We start from the raw sequence: 10,063 nt of genomic DNA on the forward strand, positions 1-10,063 counted from the left end.
CATATAAGTGTTTGTGAAATTGAGAATGATCCAATATGTGTGGATTTTTATCACTTAATTTTGAAACTCATGTCCCTTTACAAGATCTACTTTATGTTTAATCTCATAAAAAATGTAAATGCTCTGTACATCCAGTTCAATAGTACATCCACTGTACATCATTATTCATATATAGCTTCATTTATTCACTTTTAAAATATTCACTCATGTAATAGAGCATAGCTGGCAATGTACAATCAACTTGAAATATAATGACACATCAATTTTCAAAAAAATACTTGCATCCATTCAAAAAAAAAAAACATTAGTCAAAGTGGCATTGGTGACTATGTGATGACTTCAAATACTATCATCATTTCAACATAAGACAAATAATCTTAGTCAATTGAATGAACAAAGTTATTGTGAATTGATATCTTAAAAAGGTAATATACAATGTATATTCTGCCGGATAACAGCAAATATTTGTTTAAAAGAACTAGTAAACAAATCACATACATAAAAAAAAATAAAGTAAGGTGTTAGAGAACAACCTCTTTGGTCTTAATGGTAGTCCATTAAAACCTTGGTCGAATGAGCAACACTATTGAGAAATGTTCGCCCAAAGAAAATAATACAAGTATGCAAGTTTATGTAACAGTGTTTTTAAAACATGTAAGGATTGATCGAAATAAACTTTTCAATTAGAAACTTTTTTCCTATATTGTATGTAATATATCATTGTTCACCCGACATATTATTTTACAATACTCTGCATTCCTCTTCCTTATTCTTATAGACTAAAAAGTATCACAAATACTTCATATTGTTATATATCCACATGTTGCAGCATCTTAAAATCTACATAAATATTATAGGATGACTTCAATATGCAGTTGGTTTCCTGCTTGCATTTGTTCTGATTTTCATTCCTGAAATCTTACATACAAAATAAAGGAATGATACAAATTTCCGCAAGCGCCAGCGGTCAACTTCCTACTTAAAACAATTTCAAGTGGCAAATGCTCGCCTTTGTTCTATTTTGTTTTCATTAAAGCCACAATATTATGGCTTGCACAAGTGGACAACTTCTAAGTTCTTTAATCCTTTCAACTTCCACAGAATACAGAAACAAAATACAGAGCATTTGTAAACCAGTTGGTTTACAAATGCTCTGTATTTTGTTTCTGTATTCTTTAAAGTCGCAAAACAAAATTTAGGAATATGCAAAAGTAGACAACTTCCCGGCTTCAAACAGCAATTGGTTTACCACTTGCATATGTTTTGTATTCTGTTGTGTACATGTTGGGTACAGAGAATGTTTGGATTGGGCCGGCTTTCGGGATGACCCAAGGCGTATCAACAGGACATGAGAAAAGCTCTTTCATTCTATGGTCTGATGGTGTCTTGTAAGAACTGGTCATGGTGGTCTTTATACCGGAGTGAGGAACACGCTTGAATTGTTCTGGCCAACGTACAGGTTCCTTAATGGCGGTCTTGAAGACCATTTCATCTGTCATTGGAGCACGTTGGTGAACTTCAGCTGCCTTTGGAAGAGGACTGTTAATGAAAAATAAAAGGGAAAAAAAATTGTTAATTATTTCAAAGTAATCAACATTCTGAGCGGAGATGCCTGCATGCATAAAACCTATTCCCCACAAAGTTTCAAGATATAATTTTTTACCTGAAGCTTTCAGATATCTAATCACTATGTTTGTAAAAGTGTTCAAAGAATCCTTTTAGAGAAAATTAAAACGGAGAATTGCTAGATAGAAAAAAAAATCACCTGCTACTTGTGTAAGGTTGGCACGGAAGATGAGACCATATCAACTCACTACTATAATTCACATTATTCACCTCTAATCAAAGCTTTAACTTGCTTTTTTAGATTGTGCTCATGAAGAATGATTATTTAGTGAATTGGGCCAAAATTGGAAGAAAGTGTATGTATATTATATATATTTTTTGGAATAACTTACTTGTGCTTCGTACCATGTCCCCATGCTTGTGTGTAATCTTCACATCGCCAATAGGTGGCAGCATCTTTCTTTGGGTAGTCATCGAGTTCATTACGAGTGAAACGCTTGTGTACATGGTGAGAGGTTGGCACATAGATATCAAGAAGTTGAAGGGCGCCATCATCCCGGACAAGTGATGGCTTGTATTTAGGCATGCTATCCTAAAAGGTCATAGAAAACAAAATTGAATTATTACAATGAAATCAAAATAATGAGAATCTATACCACTCTGATTGTCCCCAATATCCCTCTCATTTGATATTTATTGTGCTTTTGTTAATTTCCACAGTCAAAAATATGTCAGTATTTCAAAGGCTGAAAATCAGTATTTTGATGAGGAAATTTCAAAAGAAATACTATAGGACAAAATATAAAACTTAAACTTTTTAATTGGTATTTTGTATGAAATCATTAGTATTCTCATTTTTAACTACTAAATACTGAAAATCAGTACTAGCTGGCTGCTCTGTATGCTGTACATATGCCATCTAGAAAGTGCACTAATATTATAGGATTTCAAGGTCTGTGAAAATGTCAGAAAATTGTTTAAAATGCTAGGTAGATATATAATATATGATATGATGATCATAAAACAAGCAGTAATTAGATTGAAATTCTTTTAAAGGACAAGTCCTCCCCAACAAAAAAAAAAAAGGAAAAAATCCAACAAGCATAACACTGAAAATTTCATCAAAATCGGATGTAAAATAAGAAAGTTATGACATTTAATTAAAGTTTCGCTTAATTTCACAAAACAGTTATATGCACATCCTGGCTTGTATGCAAATGAGGACACTATGACATCATCCATTTCTTTTGTATTTGATCATATGAAATGTGAAAAATTCGAATTTTCTCCTCATTGTCAAGTGATACAACGATTAATTCCTCTCTGAACATGTGGAATTAGCATTGTTTAACTTGACTGAACCATTATATTAATAATGGTTCAGTCAAGTTGATCCTTATTGTCAAATCTGTAAAAAAATGAAATATTGTATAATTCAAACGATAAAAAGCGAAAGAAATAGTGAATGATGAACATCATCGACTGACTCACCTGGTTGTGCGTATCACTGTTTTGTGAAAATAAGTGAAACTTTGAAATGTCATAACTTTCTTATTTTACATCTGATTTTGATGAAATTGTCAGCGTTATGCTAGTTTGATTTTTCTCTATTTATTCAAATCAGCATTTCCTGGGGTGGACTTGACCTTTAAAAAGATTCTTTTGAGTCAGTCATATGGCATGAATAGATGTTGAGGAAAAAAATCTGTATAATAGAACTTGGCTGAAAATTTATTTTATTTTTGTTCCTTACCCGGACAGGTGCAGGGCAGTTCTGATGGTGAGTTTGAAGATTAGATGGCTGAGGATTGCCACTAAGCCTGTTGTCAAAGTCTACACCCATCTGCATTTGGTGTCCTCTGTACTGTGATTGGGCTTCACTCTCTTGATGCCCCATGGTTAGAGGTTTTCTCCAGCCTCTTTGTTGGAGCTGAGATAAGAAAAATAAAAATTAAAACCTCTTTAAATATGACTATGGTAAACAAGCCAATGAAATAATACCCCTACTGGAAAAAAAAATCAGTCTACCTACTCCAATGACTACTCTAATTCTAGTTTTAGGACAGTAGGCCTTGTGAGAACAGTGTCGAATTCCCACTAATAATACCTTGGGGTTTCTAAACTCTATATTATTATGGGTGGTATTCTGATAGCCTTGGTTGATCACACTTTTATAGAGTGTCAGTTGTTTACTCATTCACCAATTAAAAAATATTCTTATCCTGCTGCAAGAGAATTGTCAAATAAATGATTTGTAAAATGGGATACTGCATTTTAATGAATTAGTTGGAACATTATGGCCCGAATTCACAAAGGTGGTTTTGAAAACCCATGGTTGAACACATGGTTTATGCAGATTTCCTGTATAAATAATGCTTATTTTACCGGGTATATTAAAAAATGTCCAATGCTGATGTGCGCTTTTGTCACAGTGCGCCAAATTGACACCTGTTACCTGTTACTCGTATTCAAATAGCATATCTAACCATGGTTAGATATGCTATTTTATTCATGAGTCCTCTGTTTGAGGAGTGGACTCATGAATAAAACAGTGGACTCATGAATAAAATAGCGTATCTTACCATGGTAACAAGTGTCAATTTGGCGCACTGTAACAAAAGCGCGCATCAGATTTTGAATTTTTTATACATGCGCCAGATACGCGCTATATTAAGCGTAATTTATACAGGGAATCTGCATAAATCATGGATTCAACCGTGGGTTTTCAAAACCACCTTTGTGAATTCTGGCCTAGTATAATTGCCATGAATATGGACAACATGTTATGAATCCAGCATTTCATAAAAGTGTGGTTAAAAATTCTAGTTTTCTTCAGGTTACATAAAACTTAATTGTAGACACTAAGTTAAGGACCAACAAAATAATCTTGCATAATACACTTGTTGGCAGGTCTTGGAATTAACTACATGTAGACCCTATCTCTATAAAACAGAGTAGGCCTAGCCTAGCATATAACTATAAGATTAAGAAAATAAATACCTTTTCTCTCAAATCCTTATTGTAGTGAATATTCCAGTGACCTGGTGCCTTTTGATGCTGAGGGTTAGCCAACAATCCTCCATGATATTTGTAATCATGCGTCTGTCCCGTTGTTGTTTGGAATGGTTTGATAATCTCATCTTGTTTGGCCAGCTCAGGTGGTAGAGGATTGTGAATGGTAGTCTGCAAATAGAAGGAAAAACAAAACACATTCAGACACTTTTCCTTACCACTCAAACAGATTGAACATCTTTAAAATAAATTGCATGATGAATCTAAAAAACTTTTTTTTAGGGGGGGGGGGGGAGGTAAATGGATTTATGAAGAGCAGTTATTAGTATCACAGAAAGTTGAGTAACAAAATTTCATATTAGTACTAGGCCTAGCATGCCTAGGCCTAGGGCTAGGGCCGCCCTAGCCTAGCCCTAGTCTAGTCTAACTTAAGTCTTAAAATTTAAATATTTAGTTAGAACTCAAGTTTTCTGTTTCTAACGTTACAGATCTAAAATGAAAGAGGTCCAAAATATGCAAAGCTTAAGCCTTAACTTTTTTAGATCTAGAAGATCTATAAGTATTAACTTAGATCAGATCAGATCAGAGAGAATAGAAGTCTGTCTTGTTTACTTTAAGTTTAACATAAAAATAAGTTGAGGTTCGACATTAATCACAGGAGACTGAATTGAACAGAATATGCTGAACAAACCTTAAAATCAGATGCAGGAAAATAGTATTCTGGTCGGTAATCCAAGCCCCGACCAGAGCTAGTCTGATGTAGGTCGAATCTTCTATCTTTTGTCATGATGTCTTCTTAAAGTGTGTCTCGAAACCTGCTGAAAATTAAGTTCTTTTCAAAAGGTTTTTCTTCCCCTTCTGTTTCCTAATTCCTATTGCGCTGTATAGTGTAACTACCGGTAGTTAGAGTTGTGTAGCCACTACCTATGCTTGATCGACAAGTTTATACAGCAAGCTTTAGCGCGTAGCGTGCGATCCATCGCGATATGTTTGTGTACAACAACGAGGGGCGTTGCCAGGTAATCAGCGAGACTTCCGCATCGCAACGAAAAAAAGTAAATAAACTCGCACGCCCTCTATTGTCGTAGAAGCCTCCGAGGGAATTCCCGTTCTCTTATCCACTGAACTGAAAATACGTATTTTCAGTTCAGTGCTCTTATCAGACTAAGTTCGAATATATAAATAATCATAAAGCACTAATCCGCACATATCGCAGTCGAAAATCAGGCCCCTAATTCAATCACATGTTATCATGACATAAGATAGGGGCCAAACTGAAGGGGAGGAGTGGGCTGCCATATCACTTTGACCAATCTAAAAAATCGATTGCAAAATGTCCGATCGATTTTAAACTCATGGGGCCTAAACTTTGTTAACAGAAATGAATCGTAGTGATTTAAAAGATGACTTTTGGAACTAGTTGTAACTATTGTTATTATATATTACCCCGTTTATGTAATAATTATGTTTTTTTTTCTTCTTTTATTTTGATTTTGGGATAGTATACCTATGGTGAATTGCATGCCAATTCGTCCACTCACGTACCACATGGTCTACCTTCATTATTTTGTCTAATGCCATTCCGTCCATCAACATTTCGTCTAACAATAGGTTCAATGACCATTTGGTCCAATCATCACTTCGTCTAATCACCAGTTCGTCTATGACCATTTCGTCTAATATAATAACCAGTTGGTCTATTAGATTCTAATACCCATTTTTTCATTCATTTCGCCCAATTAACACTTTTCCAAAGCATTATTAGACCAAATGGTTACTTTATGGACTAAATGGCTATTGGACCAACTGCATGGTATAGCCGAAATGGTGAAGTAAACCTGCGCCACAATGAAAACGCCGAAACACGGCAAGGAAAACGGATGCCAACCAAAGTCATGCCCGGAATAACGAGCCTCGGAAGGCGACCCTCGGTCTTCTCTTGTTTAATAGGACCAGTTACCCTGATGTGGCAGGGGTGGATCCAGCTTTCACCAATAGGGGGGGGGGGGGGGGGGAGGCGGCGGCGAAAAACTTTGCACCCATATTTTCCCCGATCGGCCCCTCAAAGTTGATGTTTATTTGAAGGGTTAGTCCAAACAGTAACTTCTTAGCTTTATTTTTATGAATTATAAAAATCTCATAAGCCCTATCTATATTTATTTAATAGTGCGAGCGCGAAGCGCAAGCTATTTTTTTGGAACATTTTATGTATTTTGCCTTGAAAAATTCAGAAATCTGGGCAAAGTTTGTGATCATAAAAAAGATGCGTATGAAACTGAATAATCACTGCAAGCGCGCAGCGCGAGCAAAATTTTCTAATCTACATTCTGGCCTAATCGAAAAGTGACCTGCTAAGCTAGGACTGTATGCAGTTAGCTATGAAGACGATAAATATTTCTAATAGTGCGACCGTCAATCGCGAGCTGATTTTTTTGCAATCACGGCCTAAAAAAAAATTACATTCAAAGTACTTTTTTAAATTATGAACAGGATAGGTAGTATAAAAAACAATGCGAGCGCGAAGCGCAAGTGGAAAAAATTGAGATTTATAGACTAAGAAAGTGATACTCTATTCATGTTTTGTAAATCATGAAAATGATGGATATAATTGGTTATCTTTTTACAATATTAATGCAGGAGTGAAGCGCGAGCAGAATTTTTTTTATAATTCTGATCTAAAATTCGATAATTTACGCACGTTTTGAATAAAGAACCAGCTGCATGCGTATCTAAAAAAAAAACATGCGCGTGTTTTATATTTAGACCTAGTAATTTAGGCTTTCTGAATACGTTTTTTCATCATGAAAAATAATAATGCGAGCGCGGGATGAAAATATTTGACATTCCTAACTAAAAAAGGGGTAATTTAGGCAGTATTTTAAGCACCGCGTAGGAATAATTATTATATAGTTAATATGGATCGCAGCTAATAAATTAAGGCGAGCGCGAAACACGAGCTAATATTTTTTTGCCATCATTTTGACCAAGGACCCGAACAATCTAAGGACATTTTGTCGTCATGACTGTCTTCCTATTCCTCTTCCTAAGCGTGAGATGAAACTTGTCCATATTCCATTCTGAAAAAGGGACGATTTATACGGAATTCATGAAAAAATCATTTTATCTATAGCTCTAATAAGCCTAATGAGATCAAGCGCCAAATTTGCTGATATTGAGGTCTAAAAAATGGACATTCTAAGAAATTTGTAATCGTGAATAGGATGCTTGGGTTAATATATTTCGAACAATTAATGCGAGCGCAAATCTCGAGCCGAATGTCATGAAAAGGAGATTTTGAGTATAATTTATAGAATTAATACAGAGGTATGTACATGTACATATATCTCACCATTTTGAATGTGAGCGCGCAGCGCTATAGCTGATAGGTTTTGACAATCAGACCTGAAAATGGAAAGGCATTTTGGGAACTTTATGGAATACACTTAAAGAATAGCTTCTTGACTAACCAACTAATATGAGCTATAGGGTTAGTTGACAATCAGACTATAACGGACAAAGTAATTTTTAAAATCAATTCATAAATCAAACAGAATAATGAAAGCTCGATATCCAAGCTGAAATATGTTGTACATTCACTGCAAGAAATAATGAGCTCCATATCAGCCTATTGAGCAACATAATATGTATCTCATCACATGCAATGTGAACGCAAAACCGTGCAAGGAATAATTTTACATATTTTTTAACATTTAATCAATTTTCCAAGGCTTCCACTCACATTATTTATTCACTCGTTTTCCTCCTCTTTTTCGCCTCTTCCTTTCTTTCTCCTTTCTTTTTCATTTATGTTTTTCGTTCTTTTCCCACAATTTTTGTTGCTCTGCCACACCTGGATATCCGCCTATAATTGCAACCCTGATCTACTATTATGACTGGCGAACCCTTTATACTTTCATGAATAGCGACCCTCATCCACTATTATGACTGGCGAACCCCTTCTACTATTAGGAATAGCGACCCTCATCGACGATTATTACTGGCGAACCCCTTCTACTATTATGACTAGCGCCCTCATCTACTATTATGACTGGCGAACCCTTTCTTCTATTATGACTGGCGACCCTCATCTATTATTATGACTTGCGAACCCTTTCTTCTATTATGACTGGCGACCCTCATATATTATTATGACTGGCGAACCCCATCTGGCGACCCCCATCCACTATAATGACTGGCGAACCCTTTCTACTATATTATGACTGGCGAACCCTTTCTACTTTCATGACTGGCAAACCCTTTCTACTATTATGAATAGCGACCCTCATCCACTATTATGACTGGCGAACCCCATCTACTATTATGACTAGCGACCCCCATCTACTATTATGACTGGCGAACCCCTTCTACTACTCATCCACTGGCGACCCTCATCCACTATTATGACTGGCGAACCTACTATTATGACTAGCGACCCTCATCTACTATGACTGGCGAACCCTTTTTTTCTATTATGACTGGCGAACCCTCATCTTCTATTATGACTGGCGACCCTCATCTATTATAATGACTGGCGACCCTCGTCCACTATTATGACTAGCGACCCTCATCTACCATTATGTCTGGCGAACCCTTTTTTTTTCAATTCATTTATTTTCTCTTTCAATCTTTTTACATTTACAATGATAGTTCAACATACATATTTACAAAATATAACATTTTAATCATTTTTTATAATACAATAAAAACATGAAATCGAAAGGGAAGGAGACCAACTAAAAAGCAGAGCTTGTAGGGTGAAGGCCCCCTTTTATAAGTAAATTTTATGAATAAAAAATATTAGATAAAATAAAGAAATTAACAATATATATATATATATATATATTTATATAATGAATAACAAAATAAACAAATAAAAATAAATAAATATAAATAAAAATAAATGATTCAGTATACACTGTATACAGAAATCATAAAACGATTAAACATATATACAAAGAGAAATTAAAAAACACATTTACATATTAAGTTCTGAATTACATTACTTTGGGAAAAAACGATAACCTAATATGAATTCAGAAGATATTTTTTAAGTTTTCCTTTGAAATTTTGTATTGAATTACATTGTATAATATCCTTTGAAAAAGAATTTCATAATTTTGGACCAGTAAAAACAAATGTCTTCTGTGCAAACGATGTTCTATTCAGAGGTAAATGAAAGGAACTCGCCTGGCGAGTGAAGTGCTTATGAATTGTATTATTTTTTACAAACATAATTATAATTAAAAGGTAACGGTAATTGTTTATTGATAAACTTGTACATTAACTGTCCGAGTTGAAAAGAATATAAATCGTTAACCTTCAAGACTTTATTTCTCAAAAACAGAATATTTGTATGTGCCCTGAATTCTGCATGACTAATAATACGAATCACTCTTTTTTGTAAAATAAAAAGTCTATTAATTTGAGAATTCGCTGCGTTACCCCACGCAACAACTCCGTAATTCAAGTAAGGTAAAATTAACGT

The 10,063-nt window shown here is 34.8% G+C and overlaps 1 protein-coding gene across 1 annotated transcript; it reads right to left on the bottom strand.

The window, feature by feature from the left end:
- Positions 1-135: 135 nt before the first annotated feature.
- On the bottom strand, positions 136-5,537 carry LOC129268469 (stabilizer of axonemal microtubules 3-like). Its single transcript, XM_054906027.2, has 5 exons — positions 5,270-5,537; positions 4,567-4,749; positions 3,320-3,496; positions 1,959-2,158; positions 136-1,539 (listed from the first exon to the last, which is right to left on the bottom strand). The coding sequence occupies exons 1-5, from the start codon at positions 5,363-5,365 to the stop codon at positions 1,230-1,232; spliced, it is 966 nt and encodes a 321-aa protein (XP_054762002.1). The 5' UTR covers positions 5,366-5,537; the 3' UTR covers positions 136-1,229.
- Between the last annotated feature and the right edge of the window lie 4,526 nt (positions 5,538-10,063).

This window comes from Lytechinus pictus, chromosome 9 (assembly GCF_037042905.1).
Source record: "Lytechinus pictus isolate F3 Inbred chromosome 9, Lp3.0, whole genome shotgun sequence".
In the NCBI taxonomy this organism is placed as follows: Eukaryota; Metazoa; Echinodermata; class Echinoidea; order Temnopleuroida; family Toxopneustidae; genus Lytechinus; species Lytechinus pictus.

What these genes read in the sequence shown, in the direction of transcription:
- LOC129268469 (XM_054906027.2), bottom strand. Translation starts at nt 5,365, where the DNA reads ATGACAAAAGATAGAAGATTCGACCTACATCAGACTAGCTCTGGTCGG. An exon ending in TTCCTGCATCTGATTTTAAG is followed by an intron (nt 4,750 to 5,269) that starts GTTTGTTCAGCA and finishes TTCTATTTGCAG; the next exon opens with ACTACCATTCACAATCCTCT. An exon ending in ATAAGGATTTGAGAGAAAAG is followed by an intron (nt 3,497 to 4,566) that starts GTATTTATTTTC and finishes TTCTTATCTCAG; the next exon opens with CTCCAACAAAGAGGCTGGAG.